We start from the raw sequence: 19,479 nt of genomic DNA, 5'->3' as shown, positions 1-19,479 counted from the left end.
TACTGTTTCCCGTACAACTGCATTCCAGCACCGCATGGATATTAGATTTTCATTTCCCTTTATTTACTGTACTATCCTTTCAATATCCGCATATACTTTACCTATCTCTTCATTTTCAGCTTGCGACATCGGCATGTATATCTGATCTATCGTTGTAAGTGTGGGTTTGATGTCGATTCTGTCAAGAACAACACTATCACTGAACTGTTCATTGTAACACGTTCTTTACCCTACCTTTTATTCATATCGAATCTTACTCCCGTTATATCATTTTCTGATGCTGTTGATATTACCCTATACTTATCTGCCCAGAAATCCTTTCCTGTCCATTTTACTTCACTGACCCCTACTATATCTAGTTTGAGCCTTTGCATTTCCCTTTTCAGATTCTCTACCTTCCCTACCACATTAAAGCTTCTGACATTCCACGCACCGAACGTTATCCTTTCGTTTCTTATTCACTCTTTCACTCACCCCTGGCAGTCCTCTTCCGGTGATCGGAATGGTGCACTATTCCAGAATCCTTTATCAGTGGACAGATCATCAAGACACTTTTTCAATTACAGGCCACGCATGCTGTGGATTCACCTTATGTGTGTTTAATGCGGTGGTTTCCATTTCCTTTTGCATCCTCATATCCTTAATCATTGTTGATTCTTCCTCCTTTATGGACAGTTTTCCACACCCAGGACAAGAGAGTGCCCTGAACTGCTGTCCGCTCCTCAGCCTTCTTTGACAAGGCCGTTGGCACATTGAGGGTGAGTTCTTATGCCGGAAGTTTTCCGACCGCCAATAGTTGATTATTAATCAAAATTTAAGACGTAGCGGGTTGAACACGGAACACATGACGGTTTGATTACTAATCAAAGAAGCTAGCTAGCCTTAGACCACGGGTGAGGGAGATTCGTAGTGGTATTCGCTTAAGAACAACACCCAACGGTGCAAGCGCTTTGTCGTCTCACCTGCGAATTTGCTGCCATTGAAATATATATAAAATGTCTTGAAGCCACAAACAATAATTGCTAAAGCCTCCATCTCTATTTGGCAATAAATAAGGTGCGTAGTGTTTAATATTTCGGTGGGACAGTCGATTATGCTCTCAGAGCGATCTGACAACTTGTGGGACAAAACTTCCGCAGCGCCATAGTGGGATACGTCTGTTGTGTGTAGGCGTGATATCGTTATGACTAAGAATGTGACGCAAGTGTTTGATGCTGGCGGCAAGGAAACTACACTTTTCCAACTGACAGCGTAAATCATTTTCCTGGAGCCGCTTAAAAAAGATTCCAGTTTCTTGTGATTTTCCATGTGGGGCGACCCCTTAGTGATAATCTCGTCCAAATAATTAACACAGTGCGGAATACATTGACTCAGTTGTTACAAGTACTTTCTAGAAATGGCGGATGCATCCTCAGCCCCAAAGGTAAGCGACCTTACCTGTATAACCTGCGTGGCATACTTAAAACTAGTACATTGTGTGAAGCATCATCAAGCAGCAGCTGGAGATACATATTCTTTCAATCAGTCTTCGAATTACACTGGCTCGTGGCCAATTTAGCCAACAACTCCTCCACAGAAGACAATGCGTAGAGATCAGCATTAGGCGAATTAATAGTGGGTTCAGATCACTACAAATACGTGATGAACTGTTCGGTTTCTTAATGACCACCTTAGGCGTTGCCCTTGACTGATGTAAACCGGGGAAATAACACATTGCTCGAGAAGACCTGCGAGTTTTGACTGAAGAGCCTCAGTAACTGCAAAAGAAGCAGGCGAGCTCGCAAAACTTTGCCACTTCAGAAGGCTTTAGGGAAATGTGAGAGGGTAAAAGCTGCGTGCAAACCCGAGTGTTAGTCCAAAACTCTTCCTACAAGAAGCGCTCAGGGCAAGAAGATCAACAAAAGGTATTTCACATTAAATTAACTTGCTCCTCTACTGTGAACCCAAGCAGGTAAAGCCGTAAATGTAAGTAGTTGGTTAGTATGTGTTCAATGTTTTTGTACTTAGCTGCTAGCGACATTTATCTGAGGAGGGGAATGGCCTACGGCAGTAGTGCAGGACAAGCGCTGGGCTTTTCGTAGTGGAGACACACCAAGCCATTGGTTGCCAAGCCACAGTGCGAAGTCCAAAGTGAGCTTACGCTCTGCCCTCCTGCTCCACAGTCATGGTGATAATAGACCACAGCAGTCTCCTCTAACTGCGGCTGACCATGCTGCTGGTGGGCTGATTGTTGATTGCATTCAGGAGGATGGCGGTTCCAATCTCTGTCTGGCCATCCAAATTCAGATTTTCTGTGGTTTCCCTGAATCACCACAGGAAAATTACAGGACAGGTCCTTTGAAAGGGCATTTCCTTCCACATCCTTGAAATAATCCGAGCTTATACTCTGACTGTAATGATCTCAGTGTTGACCAGACGTTAAACCCAAATGTTTCTTCCTTCCTTCTGATTGCTGTGCACAGTTTCTGGGTAACCATACTTGCTACAGGCCTAACATTGTCCCTCATTATGTGGGTGACAGCTTCTGTTGTGCCCGCGGGGCACGGTTATGGCCCGAGTGGACTGGAGTTTCTTCAGCGTGCAGCGTGCTAAGGAGGGCGAGTGTTTCTGACCCACCTGATTAACACACACAGACTGACCAAATAACAGACACCCTCTGCTGAGTGCATCTGTGGGCGACTTTACAGCATTTAGGTCCATGCTCGGCTCACTGGCAGACATCTACCTGCTTGCCTTACGGCTGCCTACCATCTAACCCGTCTTCACTGAAGGCAGGTAGCGCCTGTCACGTAGGCACAGTGTACCAAAACGCAGTCAGGTGGGTTGGCCACCTACTTAGTAGGGACTGGGGGGTCGACTGACAAGTCATGCTGTGAATAGGCGGTTTTAGAGGCAGAATTAGAGAATGATGTGTAGCAGTCATTAGTTAACCGCTGTTTGCGATGGTGACTGACAACTTGAAAAACTTGAATTCATTTTTAAAAGCAGGCTTAGCTGGCGAAGCAATCTCAAAAGATTTAGCAGTTGTAGGCACTTCACCTAGACTAGGATCAGACATACCCGAAGCTTTTGCAGTGAACTGTCTGTTAAGGACAAGACACATCACCATATCCAGAATCGACGACTCTTATACCACGCTTTACAGCTCTGACACGTGGCATTTTACTTGCATATGAGACACTGCGAGTCAGCCACTGATGTGGCGTCTGATTGTCCATATTATTTATGACACTGATACAACTGTAGCCTAACAGTAACGAGGTGCGTCTGTTGACCGTGGTGTTTATTTATGAAAGCACAGAGATCACTGAAACACAAATGACTATGGCCCTGCTTCATATAAACCACTAGCAGAGGACAGGAGCAATGCACTTTGCTGCCCAGAAATGCCATAAGCAAAAAGTACCGTTCAAAACGGCGCAGGGAGCCTTCCCAGCTGTCCGATGGAGGCATAGTGACAGCCACCGTCTAACGAGCCTCTGGTGGCGCTCTGTACTCACCAGTTACAACGCCTATGAAGCACTACCGATATCAGCCGCCGGCGTGGATATTAGACAGCAGCTCCACGTCTTTGCACATTTCTTTCAGCATCATCTTCTAGACGTCTTGACTCTCGCTCCTCCATACCTGGCATGTAAGTCCTGTTTCCCTGTTTGTGTTTCGAATGATCCAGTATCGGCTGGTTGCTGGAACAGCCTACTGAATATTTTTTTTCAAATGCAATGGTACGTTAAAGATGTCATTTAGTGTTCGTGCCTTATGATAACACCGTTGGAAGAACCAGATCTGTTCTTCCTCACGGGGAATTATAGGCCTCTATCCCGCTGTTTAAGTGTTCCCACTTCACAAAATCACTAATCTTCATTTCAATGTAAAATTAGATTAATTGGGGCGCGCACGGAGGCTTTCCGGCAGTCGTTCTTCCCGCGAACCATACGCGACTGGAACAGAAAAGGGAGGTAATGACAGTGGCACGTAAAGTGCCCTCCGCCACACACTGTTGGGTGGCTTTCGGAGTATAAATGTAGATACTTCCACAATCTGAATCGACACATACAGAATGACTGAGATGGTAAACAGTTGTAACTGATTTGTTTGTTACAGCAACACAGCCAGACAACTAAGTACAGGGACAAACACAACCAGTAAAAAGGTTGGTTGGTTGGTTTGGGGAAGGAGACCAGACAGCGAGGTCATCGGTCTCATCGGATTAGGGAAGGACGGGGAAGGATGTCGGCCGTGCCCTTTGAAAGGAACCATCCCGACATTTGCCTGGAGCGATTTAGGGAAATCACGGAAAACCTAAATCAGGATGGCCGGACGCGAGATTGAACCCAGTAAAAAGGAAAACAGGAATGAACGTCTCCAGGGCAGTAGTGGTGAGGGTTAGCGGCAGACGCTGTAGGGAAAATGCCGACCGCTGAAGGGGAAGTGACATATTAAAGTGAAATAATCACATTTTTTTCTAAATATTAAGTGCAGTCCCTCGACGCCCACATTTGCATGATGACCATTAAAAAAGTTCTGTCACCTCTGCTTTGGTTAGTATCTAAAAAAAAAACTGTGCTGCAAATACAGCAATATATTTTCACCTGCCTTGTTAAACATCTGTAACTTTCAGAGAAGCGTCATGATTGGCGAATTTTGAGCAAAACCTACACATTTCTCTCATTGTCGTGTTAAAATTGTTTCTGTTGCCATAACCCAGCGAAGTTTACAAACTGACACCTCAACAACACGCTGTGCAGACGCAATTGCGAGAGACGTCTGAAATAGTGGTTTATTAAGTACATTAAGTGAGGAATTGAGAAAGTAAGGTCAGTAGGTTATGAAAAAACAGAACGTTGGTACAAATTAAACGCGTATGTCTTCACTTACTTTGCTTCAAACCCATACCATATCTCGTTTCACCAGATATCGTTGGGCCTTAAGTTAAAAGTACATTCTTCCATCGAAAAAGTCAGTATTTGGTGGAGTGACAGGGCGGATAATTAACTTTTCAATAATAACCATATAGCTGTATACCCTCTGGCTATATCGATGGCGTGGCTCGATGGCAAAGCTACAACAGCTCAATTTTCTCAAGATTGGTGACAGATAGAGACCTCCATCCAGATCTAGAGAAAAATTAAATATGCCCGCTAAGTTTAATACACAGCAATGCGTCATGTAACATGCACCAAACGCAATATCATAGCGACCCCTATCTTTCATTGCCAACTTTTTCGAATTTCGCGCTTTGCCTCATACTTCCATGTTAATATCGCAACAAGTATGATCATTAACGAAATGATGGGCACGTCATCATGAACCTGACATATATAGGTATAAGTAGGACAAAAGTGATTTTTTTTTACCGAATAGTCTCTGCAAAATCGTTTGAGAAAGTTTACAGGGCGTGCGTCTCGATTCTGTCATCGCCGACGAGCCGAAAGCTGCAAAAACTGACGGCCTCCCCTTTCGAACAAACGAATGTATTCCCTCAGCAGTTTGGACTGAAATTGGTCACTGTGCATTGGCCAACGTATGCTGCGTGGTCTCTATATACCTATCGACGATTACAAAGGCTCTCACTTTGCTCTTTCTGCACAATATGATTCAGTATAATTGCAAATATCGGTTGCTGGTGTAGGTTGAATCTAATTCCACTAAAACGCGAGTAGACTGACTAACTTCCGTATCACCTAATTCAGTGCCTACATCGATTTTCTTTATATTCCTTCCTTTCATTCAATATCCGTCTGTACATTTTGACAGTGATAAGCTGGAGAAACTCAAAGAAAGACCACTTGCACTACGATCTTGCCATAGAGTTCAACTCGGAAAACACATATTGGTCGCCGGCCGGGGTGGCCAAACGGTTCTAGGCGCTACAGTCTGGAACCGCGCGTCCGCTACGGTCGCAGGTTCGAAGGCTACCTCGAGCATGGATGTGTGCGATGTCCATAGTTTAGTTAGCTTTAAGTAGTTCTAAGTTATAGGGGACTGATTACCTCAGAAGTTAAGTCCCATAGTGCTCAGAGCCATTTGAACCACATATTGTCCCCTGTGTTTATTGAGTAAGGATGTGGGTTTGGTTCAAACAACTAGTAGTGCAGATGAAGTGGTTAACCTGACTACTAGGCCCATTGTGAAGAAGTACTGACGTTTTCAAATTTTCTTCCAGGTGCTGCGCATCAACAAGCAGTCGATGGACGCCACTGCCACCGGCCAGGTGATCAACCTGATGTCCAACGACGTGGCGCGCTTCGACGTGGCGTCGATATACGGCAACTTCCTTTGGCTGAGCTTCCTGCAGCTGGCACTCGTCACTTACTGCTTGTACCGCTACGTGTCCTGGGCTGCCTTCGCCGGCGTCGTCTACGTCGTTCTCATGACAGTGCCGCCACAGAGTACGTCACTACAAAACTGTGTCTAGCGCGATTTTCTAAACGTTTCAGTAGCTAGTCGCTAATAACTTAATATATTCGTTTACTTGGGCCTGGACCAAGCGCTAGAGGTGGAACATGTAGCACAGATACAGATTGGGAAATAGAAAGTGAATTATGGAGGATGTTGAGAGTAGCAGATACGTATAAATGAAAAGATTAGCGTAAAACAGAAAGAAATTGAGGATGGCATCATACCAGTACAAAAACTGATTTATTTAGTTTTTTAATGCGTTTCTCTCATTTGTATTTTCTTTTTTTTAAAAAAAAAGTAAAAGAAAAGAAGCGAAAGAAACATATGGATCAGTCCTGTATGAAGGTGTAGATTAGGAAATGGAACAGTAAAAGTCATACACGAGTATGTAAACCTCAAACAGCTAAGTTTAAATGTGGAAGTTTTACAGCATTCCTCATGGGTGAAGTCTGATTCACTCACTAATCAGTAATTTTAATTTCAGACCGTAAACGATTGTTTGTAATGCTTCGAAAGAGACGCACTGACTCAGTCTAGAATGTAGTGCTTTTTAAAATGCCCAACTAAGGGAATAAAACAATTTTCCGACCTAGTATCGCGTCCCGATCGCTGTCGGGATGGTTGTTCCAAGCTGCTTATTTGCTGCCTACGATGGTGCAACAGAATGACACCTTTGTTAATGAACGCCTAATTATATTAAGTCAACAAATGTTATTTCTTTTATCTTTCAGTCTATGGCCAAATGGTCAGTATATGCAGTTCCACGCAGTAAATGGAATGACACTATTATTAATATAGACTTCGGTCAGAAATCGGTAGCTATGGTAGAATATTCAAAATTTCTAGGTGTATGCATTGATGAAGGGTTGAACTGGAAAAAACACACTGAAGATCTGCTGAAACGTTTGATTTCAACTACTTATGCTACTAAGGTCGTTGCAAATTTTGGAGATAAACATCTCAGTAAATTAGCTTACCACGCCTATTTTCATCCTCTGCTTTTCGTATGGCATCATATTCTGAGGTAACTCATCATTGAGTAAAAGAGTGTTCCTTGCGCAAAAGCGTGTAATCAGAATAACTGCTGGAGCTCATCCAAAATCATCCTGCAGACACATATTTAAAGAGCTAGGGATCTTCACTGTAGCTTCAAAATATACAAATGTTCACTTATGAAATTTGTTATTAACAATCCATACGAATTCAAAAGTAATAGCAGTGTACATGGCTACAACACTAGCAGAAAGGATGATCTTCACTACTCAAGATTAAATATACACTCCTGGAAATGGAAAAAAGAACACATTGACACCGGTGTGTCAGACCAACCATACTTGATCCGGACACTGCGAGAGGGCTGTACAAGCAATGATCACACGCACGGCACAGCGGACACACCAGGAACCGCGGTGTTGGCCGTCGAATGGCGCTAGCTGCGCAGCATTTGTGCACCGCCGCCGTCAGTGTCAGCCAGTTTGCCGTGGCATACGGAGCTCCATCGCAGTCTTTAACACTGGTAGCATGCCGCGACAGCGTGGACGTAAACCGTATGTGCAGTTGACGGACTTTGAGCGAGGGCGTATAGTGGGCATGCGGGAGGCCGGGTGGACGTACCGCCGAATTGCTCAACACGTGGGGCGTGAGGTCTCCACAGTACATCGATGTTGTCGCCAGTGGTCGGCGGAAGGTGCACGTGCCCGTCGACCTGGGACCGGACCGCAGCGACGCACGGATGCACGCCAAGACCGTAGGATCCTACGCAGTGCCGTAGGGGACCGCACCGCCACTTCCCAGCAAATTAGGGACACTGTTGCTCCTGGGGTATCGGCGAGGACCATTCGCAACCGTCTCCATGAAGCTGGGCTACGGTCCCGCACACCGTTAGGCCGTCTTCCGCTCACGCCCCAACATCGTGCAGCCCGCCTCCAGTGGTGTCGCGACAGGCGTGAATGGAGGGACGGATGGACATGTATCGTCTTCAGCGATGAGAGTCGCTTCTGCCTTGGTGACAATGATGGTCGTATGCGTGTTTGGCGCCGTGCAGGTGAGCGCCACAATCAGGACTGCATACGACCGAGGCACACAGGGCCAACACCCGGCATCATGGTGTGGGGAGCGATCTCCTACACTGGCTGTACACCTCTGGTGATCGTCGAGGGGACACTGAATAGTGCACGGTACATCCAAACCGTCATCGAACCCATCGTTCTACCATTCCTAGACCGGCAAGGGAAGTTGCTGTTCCAACAGGACAATGCACGTCCGCATGTGTCCCGTGCCACCCAACGTGCTCTAGAAGGTGTAAGTCAACTACCCTGGCCAGCAAGATCTCCGGATCTGTCCCCCATTGAGCATGTTTGGGACTGGATGAAGCGTCGTCTCACGCGGTCTGCACGTCCAGCACGAACGCTGGTCCAACTGAGGCGCCAGGTGGAAATGGCATGGCAAGCCGTTCCACAGTACTACATCCAGCATCTCTACGATCGTCTCCATGGGAGAATAGCAGCCTGCATTGCTGCGAAAGGTGGATATACACTGTACTAGTGCCGACATTGTGCATGCTCTGTTGCCTGTGTCTATGTGCCTGTGGTTCTGTCAGTGTGATCATGTGATGTATCTGACCCCAGGAATGTGTCAATAAAGTTTTCCCTTCCTGGGACAATGAATTTACGGTGTTCTTATTTCAATTTCCAGGAGTGTAGCTTTGGCTCAGAAGGGGGTAAATTATGCTTCCACAAAAGTCTTTGGTCACTTACCTAATAGCATGAAAAGTCTGACAGATAGCCATATAGCATTTAAAAGGAAATTAAAAGAATTTCTGAATGGCAACTCCTTCTACTCATTAAATGAATTTTTGGATGTAGTAAGTGGGTAAAAAATATTAAGTGTCATGTAATATTTTGTTTAATGTAATATCTTGTATAGACACCTTTTATTAAACTGACACGATCCACATCATTACGAAGTGTAGTGTTCATGATCTATCGAACAACATGATGTTTGAGATTCAGCTCATTGTATCGGTCGGTTCTTGCATAGACAGTTCTCAAACTACGATGGAATATTTGCCAAAAATGAATATTTGAGAAGGGATTTTCAGTTCCGCAATCAAGTTCCTGTAACAAAGAAAAACAGTCTGAAAACCTTGCTCGCTAGTGGGGCATTGGAGCTTTCTTAAATTTGGTTTTTGAACATATAGTCCAGAAAAAATAAATGCATGGAATGTGTATGTGACAGAATAACGTTAATGATTTGCATTGACCAGAATCACAATATACTTTTAATAATGTGTATCATTGTTTCACTTTTAATTCCCTAGCTGAATGAGGGCACGATATTTGAGATCTGCCCCGTTTATACAGCTTTTCAGCCTAATCCGAAAGCACTGGGAACGGAGCACAGGTGATCCCATTTGATAATACTTTGGAGGGGATTGTCATTTCTCGCATTTTCATCACAGCCTAGGAAATCTATCTAAAATTTCGTCTCAGTTAGGAGATTGGAGGTATTCGTAATTTATTTCTGAGACACTAAATCCTACACGGAAATGTGAAAACCTCGTGTCTGTTTGTGTGTGTGTGTGTAAGACAGTTACATTGTAGATGACCTGCAATCAAATCTTCTCAGATATCCGGCCGCTTTAGTGTACCTTCGCTGGTAGACGTAAGGAGAGGACATGCTTTCTGACACATCGATGAGAAACTTCCGACTGAAGGGCGAAGAAACCTGAGGGGTGGAACAGACTGCTGAAGATGTGACCCACGGTATACACGTACCTTGTCAGCCAAATAAGAGGGCGCAGGAAGTCCAGTGTGGGGGGAGGTTTCCAGTTAGTGTATTTTCTTTTCATCCGAAGAGTATCTCCCAAAACGGTGTACTGAGTTGTGGTGAGGAAGAGTAAAGAGATTTGAGCCATTTTTCATTTACTTACAATACAACCCAGGCAAGGAAATGTGAAGGTCTGGTTCAAGGGTTTTTTTTAGTAACTGGTTATTTGTGTAAGGGCGTTAAAGGGATGACTTCCCAAAAATTGCAGTATACCTAGTAACAAGTATGTGCTATTTTCTCTCTCAGAGGGATTGCTTTAGAACATGTGGTTCTTGTTAGCCAATTAGCCAACGAGCCGGCAGTGGCACGTAGGCGTTGATAACTGGGAATAAAAATAACTCAAAATTAAATCGTCTATACGGCAAATTCGCCTGTAACTTTGTTGAATTATATACAATCTTGAACCTGCACGTGTACTCAAGTCTGTAATGACTTCTGAAGTACTTCAGATAGCAGGCAGAATTACAGATTACATAGGAAACATCCGTTCCGTGATACCATTAGTTGTATAGAAAAAGACAAAATACAACTAAGAAATTTTATCATTGCTGCAAGTAATAAACATTAACACTCAACGTTGTTAATTTCACGATAGCAATTCAAATTGATTCATACGCAATTCAGATTGATTCCTAAGCACAAAACAAAGAATACACAGAAATAAAATATATCTTGATGCAGCACCGATTGTTTAATGTCTGCAATTCTAGAGAACTTAGTCGTAGCAAAATAGTTAACTTAAATGCGAGTGGTGATGCGCACACATTTCGAAAGTTTCAGTTCAGATATTCTGGTATCATCCGCTGTTTCTGTTTTCCCTCAGACTCCTACGAAACAATATGTATCACTTTAACAGCTACATTCTATAAATGTACTCGAGAAGAGGTTTCTCGTGCACGAATTTACAGGATGGTTCAGGAATTACTGATATGCTCTAGACACAAAGATATAAAATAACGTCACTGTCGGAACCAAGTGACGATTAAATCTCATTACTGAGGCAGTAAACACTGGAACAGCCAAATCATCCAGCTTATAACGTTAATTGTAGTGGTGGCGTCACGTGTGGCACAAATTTTTGTGCATTGTCTGTCTAAGTTATCAAGATCAAAATATACTGTGCCAAGATCAAATTAATTTACTTCCTACGTGTCTCTACTTGGTCACACGTTATTGACTTAATATGTGCATATCCAACCACAGAAACCGCCAGCCGTTTGCTCCTAATAATGGTGTGTCACTCCCAACTGCTGTCCGTCCCAGCTGTCTATGACGTCACATAGTACAATTGAAGATTTGTTAATCCTTTTTATATTATAGCAACTTACATCGATCGTTCCATAGGAGACAAATTCTAAATGATATTTGACACTATTTCTTCTCCTACTTATGATAATGCGTAATTTTATGATGGCCTAATTTTCCTCCGCCCTTCTAAGTTACATTCGACTCTTCCACCAGTTCTTAGGGAGGAGATGTCTGCTTCAACGTATTACGCAATACTTCTGCTTAGGGGGCCGTCAGTGTTGCTCTACCAACATTCAGCACTCCCAACGGCGTGGTCTGAGTCTCCATCACTGGATACTTAAGCTATCGTGGCCAACGTCGCCCTGCTACACAACACGCGCCTCTGCCTCGCATGAATTCATTTTAATAGCTCAACTAAAATTAGAATACCTCGTGATTCCCCTAATGGACCACGATACTATTTTCGCCAAAGTTATTCTAAATTTTATTTTAAATTGTAAGACGTTTCCAGGGGCAGATGTGGACTCTGACCACAATTTATTGGTTATGAACTGTAGATTAAAAATGAAGAAACTGCAAAAAGGTGGGAATTTAAGGAGATGGGACCTGGATAAACTGACTAACCCAGAGGTTGTACAGAGTTTCAGGAAGGACATAAGGGAACAATTGACAGGAAGGGGGGAAGAAGTACAGTTGAAGAAGAATGGGTAGCTCTGAGGGATAAAGTAGTGAAGGCAGCAGAGGATCAAGTAGTTAAAAGGACGATGGCTAGTAGAACTACTCGGGTAACAGAAGAAATATTGAACGTAATTGAAGAAAGAAGAAAATATAAAAATGCAGTAAATGAAGCAGGCAAAAAGGAATACAAACGTCTCAAAAATGAGATCGACAGGAATGGCTAAGCGGGCATGGCTAGAGGACAAATGTAAGGATGTAGAGGCTTATCTCACTAGGGGTAAGATAGATTCTGCCTACAGGAAGATTAAAGAGACCTTTGGAGAAAAGAGAACCACTTGTATGAATATCAAGAGCTCAGATGGCAACCCAGTTCTAAGCAAAGAAGGGAAAGCAGAAAGGTGGAAGGAGTATATAGAGGGTCTATACAAGGGCGATGTACTTGAGGACAATATTATGGAAATGGAAGAGGATTTAGATGAAGATGAAATGGGAGATACGATACTGCGTGAAGAGTTTGACAGAGCACTGAAATACCTGAGTCGAAACAACGCCCCGGGAGTAGACAATATTCCATTACAACTACTGACGGCCTTGGGAGAGCCAGTCCTGACAAAACTCTGCCATCTGGTGAGTAAGATGTATGAGACAGGCGAAATACCCTCAGACTTCAAGAAGAACATAATAATTCCAATTCCAAAGAAAGCAGGTGTTGACATATGTGAAAATTACCGAACTATCAGTTTAATAAGTCACGGCTGCAAAATACTAATGCGAATTCTTTACAGACGATTGGAAAAACTGGTAGAAGCCGACCTCGGGGAAGATCAGTTTGGATTCCGTTGAAATGTTGGCACTTGTAGACTTAAAGAAAGCTTTTGACAATGTCGACTGGAATACTCTCTTTCAAATTCTAAAGGTGGCAGGGGTAAAATACAGAGAGCGAAGTGCTATTTACAATTTGTACAGAAACCAGATGGTCGTTATAAGAGTCGAGGGACATGAAAGGGAAGCATTGGTTGGGAAGGGTGTAAGACAGGGTTGTAGCCTCTCCCCGATGTTATTCAATCTGTATATTGAGCAAGAAGTAAAGGAAACAAAAGAAAAATCGGAGTAGGTGTTAAAATCCATGGAGAAGATATAAAAATATGAGGTTCGCCGATGACACTGTAATTCTATGAGAAACAGCAAAGGACTTTTTAAGAGCAGCTGAAAGGAGGATATAAGATGAACATCAACAAAAGCAAAACGTGTCTTGAAAGGAGGATATAAGATGAACATTAACAAAAGCAAAACGAGGATAATTGAATGTAGTCGAATAAAGTAGGGTGATGCTGAGGGAATTAGATTAGGAAATGAGACACAAAGTAGTAAAGGAGTTTTGATATTTGGGGAGCAAAACAACTGATGATGGTCGAAGTAGAGAAGATATAAAATGTAGACTGGCAATGGGAAGGAAAGCGTTTCTGAAGAAGAGAAATTTGTTAACATCGAGTATAGATTTAAGCGTCAGGAAGTCGTTTCTGAAAGTATTTGTATGGAGCGTAGCCATGTATGGAAGTGAAACTCGGACGATAAATAGTTTGGACACGAAGCGAATAGAAGCTTTCGAAATATGGTGCTACAGAAGAATGCTGAAGATTAGATGGGTAGATCACATTACTAATGATGAAGTATTTAATAGAATTGGGGAGAAGAGGAGTATGTGGCACAACTTAACAAAAAGAAGAAACCGGTTAGTAGGACAACTTCTGAGACATCGAAAGACCACAAATTTAGCATTGGAGGGCAGCGTGGAGGGTAAAAGTCGTAGAGGGAGACCAAGAGATCAATACACTAAGCAGATTCAGAAGGATGTGGTTTGCAGTAAGGACTGGGAGATGAAGACGCTTGCACAGGATAGGATAGCATGGAGAGCTGCATCAAACCAGGATTGAAGACCACAACAACAACAACATTCTAATAAAATTTTCCATACATCTAGATATGACTATATCAAAATATTTATCTCTTTCGTTATTTTAATTTATTAATTTATTCACAAGGAGAACAATGTTCACTCGGAGTTGACAGACGTATCTGTGCTGTCTCTCAAATTGTCAATAAATATTTTCCAATGGGCCATTTACAACGGAATTTTTTCGTTTACTGTCACAATACTAGTACACGAATCAGTATTGAATGCCACTTAAGTTGATATGATGCACAGGATTAAACTATAACTCGGACAGAAAAATAACTTGGGCCCTACGTTGGAATTAAACATTGGAGTTTATAGTATGAAGTGTATAGCATGACCAGTTAATTCAAGAGTAGAGTAAGATATGTATACATTACATGACATGTATTATGTATGTATGTTGTATACATGGTGGAGCTTTAGCGTATTTTCTCACAATTGTAGAACTTACAAAAAACTCAAAAAACAACTAAACAACTTTACATTTCAGATACTTAGTATATACACTGATTGAAAACATATCGCACCTCAAAAAAATAATTAATGGAGAGTAATGTCAGTTTGGAGATATGCTTGTCTAGGTAACACATTTAAGCGATTAACTTCGTAATATCATGGGTTTCACGGGTTAATGTGAGTGCAATATAAGTCACTGAAAATGTGAAATGCTGGTACTTAAAAAGGGGTGTGTTGAATGCAATGTTGAATGCAAGCACGCAAATGTGCATTGGTTGTGTCGTACAGGAACCATATATCCATTTGTGGGATGAAAATCCGTGCCTCTTGCACTTTGTCGGTCAGCAGGAGGCTGATTAATGCTGTTTGTCGCTGACACTGGCGTTGTCGTCCAAGTATATCCCATATGTGCTCGACTGGAGACTGATCTATTGATCGAGCAGGCCAAGGCAACATGTCGAAACTCTATAGAGAACGTTGAGTTAGAATAGCGTTATGTGGGCGGGCATTTTCCTGTTGGTAAACACCCCTTGGAATGCTGTTCATGAATGGATACACAAGAGGCCGAATCACCAGATTGACGTACAGATTTGTACTCAGGGTGAGTGGGATAACCAAGTGAGTACTCCTGCTGTCGTACGAAATCACACCTCAAATGAGTGCACCTGGTGTAGGTCCAGTGTGTCTAGCAACCAGATAGGTTGGTTGCAGGCCCTCAACTAACCTCCTTCTAACCAACACATGGCCATCAGTGGACACGATGTAGAACTAGCTTTCATCAGAGAACACAATAGATCTTCACCATGCACTCCAATGAGATCTCGTTTGACGCCGCTGGTCACAAATGGCGGTTGTTTGGAGTCAGTGGAATGCACGCTACACGGCTTCGCTTCAGAGCATCTGGTTTGGAGCTGTGCTTGAAGTAACTGATTCGTAACAGTTGGTTGTATCACTGTGGGTCAGCTGCTGTTCAAATTGCTGCTATAGTCGAAGTAGGATGCGACAGAGTAATAAACAGAACGCGATATTCATCCATCTCGGTAGTTGGGTTGGGTTGTTTTGGGGAAGGAGACCCGACAGCGAGGTCATCGGTATCATCGGATTAGGGAAGAACGGGGAAGGACGCCGGCCGTGCCCTTTGAAAGGAACCATCCCGGCATTTGTCTGGAGTGATTTAGGGAAATTATGGAAAACGTAAATCAGGATGGCCGGACGTGGGATTGAACCGTCGTCCTCCCGAATGCGAGTCCAGTGTGCTAGCCACTGCGCCACCTCACTCGGTCCCTCTCGGTAGTGCCACGTGGCCGTCCAGAACTCGGTCTCCTCGTGACTGTACATTCTCGTGACCACCGCTGCCAGCAACCATGCACAGTGGCTATATTCTTGCCAAGTCTGTTTGCAGCATCGCAGATGGAACATCCAACTTATCGCAGTCCTTTTACACGACTTCGTTCAAGTTCAGTGAGGTGTTGATAATAGCGTCTTTGTCACTTTAAAGTCTTTCCTGACTAGCACCGAGTGATCACGTCCTGCCTCTAAGGTAAACTAATGATCACGATCGTTACAGCGTGTACTTAAAGAAAACCTGATTTGCGTCCCCATTTGCATCCTTTTACATATTTCGATCAAACCTTTCTCTTGTTGCACGGTCGATACATCCACAAAATTTTTAATTGCTCTGAAAATGTTGTCTCTTCTACAGCCATATACACTATGATTTCCTTACAAGCAATTTCTCGCTTTATTAAACAAAAGAATCTGCTTTTGTAAATGAACGTTACATTGATTAGAAGTCAATTTCAAGTTACACTGTACTACTATAATTTCCAAAGGTTTTCTTTTCAGGTTCGTGTCTAATAACACAAATATTTTCATTCGTTATTAATAGTAAGATTTGTAACTGTGTAACTTGCCTCAAAGCCTTATGTAAGTAACATGCCATGCTTGGCACCCATTAACTAGCGCGGTCCGTAGCACTTTCACTTGAAGGTTTTGTTGTTGTAAGTAATGTTTCAGGTAATACCCGCAGCACATTCCGTGATTTATGTTGGCAGCGTACATGGGGAGACTGTCAGCGCGGTTCCGCAAGCGAGTGGCCGTCCGCACTGACGAGAGGATGCGCATGATGAACGAGCTGGTGCAGGGCATACAGGTGGTCAAGATGTACGCCTGGGAGAGGCCCTTCGCCAAGCTAGTGGCCACGGCCAGGAAGTAAGTGATTGTATGTTAACAAACCACAGTACTTATGAAATTACAATGCACATAGACATGCTGAGCCCATGGACGTCAGTATGTAACACTGGATGTTACCAAGTGTTTCGTTAAATTTTATTGTTACATAACCAGTACCAGACTGAGCTCATCTGATGGCGTCTGTTTTTAAGTGTGCACGTCATACGATTCAAATTACTTCCTAGATAGAGCTTATTCTGCACCCTGTTGATGACATGGTGCTGCACAAAAATTCTAAATATTCCTTTCTGAATAGTGGGAAGGTGGAGATATTTCCATGACTATTACACCTGAATTATTTTAACTGTCTGTGCGTGTCAAAAAGAACTATCCTGCTGGGTATTCTGCAAGCTTGTCAAGCTCTTCATGAGACTATAACATTCTAATTGTGGATTAAAATGTTGCGGCATTCACGTTTTCCCCCATGGACGGATAGAGCCTTATCATCATAACTGGGACCAGACTGTCACATTAGCTAACTACACCAGAGGAATAAAAATTATCTCACGATGTGGTAACGTGAAATATTAAGTCGCACAAACTTCTCTTTTGAGTTCACTTTCGCTTATAACCTACAAAAATGATCAACACTTACTTTAAAAAACCATTCAAAACCTTCATAATTAGGCAGATTTATGCCTATTAATAAGACATGTGTGTCCTACGTGTGCGACTTTGGAGTAACCTGTGCCACCAGGGGTCACACGAGAGGAAGAGGATCCTGTGACCACTGGAGAAAGTCCCAGTTGTAACCTAATGGTCGTACAGATAATCCATACATGTCTTGTTAATAGACATAAATCCACCCCCTACTCAATGTTTACGCTTCTGAAACGCCTAGTTGAAACAAAATTAATTATCAAAATTAACAGTAAACGTGTAGTTTCAACTGAACTGCCGTTTTTGCTGCAGATGAAGTTTACTAATCAACATCATAAATACACCCGCATTCCAGCTGACAGTTGAAAGCATTGGGAGCAGAAATAAACATTAATATTGATAGACTACATGAAAAACTATGTATACTTCCGTGAGCGTTAAATCTCTTAACGAGACAAACTGAAGTCACCACATAGAAAAATTACTTGTCTGTCAGCGTTCAATGAACTGGTTTCAATGACAGTCTCACTGTACTAGCTTGCGTTGGTGTTTTTAATAACATGAGTACTACAAATTCTTGTCTGAAAGACCACAGGGTTCGCTTTTTGTTACCTATGATAGCTATTCTAGTTGAGTATTATGAAGAGGGCATCTGGGTGTTGTGTACAGAAGCACGAGAAGCTGTAATCGAGCCAGCGTAAGAAGATCCCTGAGAGCTGGCAAGACTGTTGCCAGATTTCATCTGTGAACAGCAAATGGCTGCAGGTGAAAGCAATAGCCATCTACAGAGATCCGTTAATACTTAAAAAATCGTATTACGTGATGGCAGAAGTGGGTATGAGAAACTGCGAGACCCAGCCTAATGAAACTATAGAGGATCTTTTTATACTGACTCGACTACAGCTACAGTTCGCTAACAGCTGAGGCGCTGTTGGCCACAGTCAGCCGTCTTCAGGCTGCTTCCTTGAGACACAATTTTGGTGGCGAAGCTGGTGCGTTGCATGGCACACCTCAAGTGTCGTTTGTTTCGCTCATGGGCTCTGCTGCCGAGGCACCTTCCACCAGAGACGATGTTGGGGAACTACAGTCACAGCAGGGTGAGTGGCATTTTGCAAGCTGTATGCATCCCTGGGGCATACAATAAATGTGGGGGATTGTCCCATTCTTTCTACAAGCCGACAAGTGGTATCTATTTCAGCAGCTTCAAAGCAGGCACGCAGGAGTACGGGCTTGATAGTTATCAAGAACTCGAGGATTGGAAAGAAATGCAAAGTGAGCTCGATATGTCTGCAGGGGGTCTCATCCCAGGTCTGGAAGAGACACTGCGTTCATCTATTGAGGTTTCAGGGTGCTGTCGTAAGAACGTCGGCGCTCATGTCAACACCAAAGACACCTGTCGGCTGGGTTCTGAAGCCATCCTCAGTTCACAAAGGAGGCTGCTGGAAATGATGAAGACCGATAATCACAAAAAGCACCCCCTTACGACAATCAGCCTCCTCCATACTTCTCTGTTGGTACTACACATGATGGTAGGTAACGTTCTCTAGACAACTGCCAAACCCAAGCACTTTCTTCGGATTGCTGATCGGTCCAAATCACTCGTATCTAGTTACCCACTGTTCAGTGTCGTCGCTCTTTACACCACCTCAAGTGTCATTTGGCATTAACACAGAGATACATAGTTTATGGGGAGCTGCTCGACCATCGACACCATTCCGTTTTAACTTCCTGAAAGTATTGTACTAACTCGACTGCTGGTAGCATTTTTGGACTGACATGTGATTCCTCCCGCTGATGTCATGTGATTTTTTACAGCCTCCCTCAGCACGGGAGGTCTGTCTAGTCTTGGTTTAGCTGAGTTCTGCCTTAACGTTTCTACTACACAATCACGTCATCAGCAGCGGACTTGGGCTATTTTAGAAGGTTACTCAAGTGACATCCAATAACCAGTCTAGTTGGAAGTCACAGAGCTCTCCTAACTGAGCCATTCTGCTGTTACTACTTCTACTTCTCTGCCGACAAGAATATACTCCTCACCTGTACTTATGCACTGAAGTGACAAAAGTCATGGGAGACCT

General features: G+C 43.3%; 1 protein-coding gene across 1 annotated transcript in view; it reads left to right on the top strand.

Moving 5' to 3' along the window:
- Window positions 1-19,479, top strand: part of LOC126334647 (ATP-binding cassette sub-family C member 4-like) — a 261,187-nt gene that overhangs the window by 64,131 nt on the left and 177,577 nt on the right. Inside the window, exons 5-6 of the mRNA XM_049997092.1 lie at window positions 6,167-6,392; window positions 16,624-16,780. Coding sequence (XP_049853049.1) covers window positions 6,167-6,392; window positions 16,624-16,780 — 383 coding nt within the window. The remainder of the gene's footprint in view (window positions 1-6,166; window positions 6,393-16,623; window positions 16,781-19,479) is intronic.

This window comes from Schistocerca gregaria, chromosome 2 (assembly GCF_023897955.1).
Source record: "Schistocerca gregaria isolate iqSchGreg1 chromosome 2, iqSchGreg1.2, whole genome shotgun sequence".
Lineage (NCBI taxonomy): Eukaryota > Metazoa > Arthropoda > Insecta > Orthoptera > Acrididae > Schistocerca > Schistocerca gregaria.
This window is presented reverse-complemented; position numbering and strand designations above follow the sequence as displayed.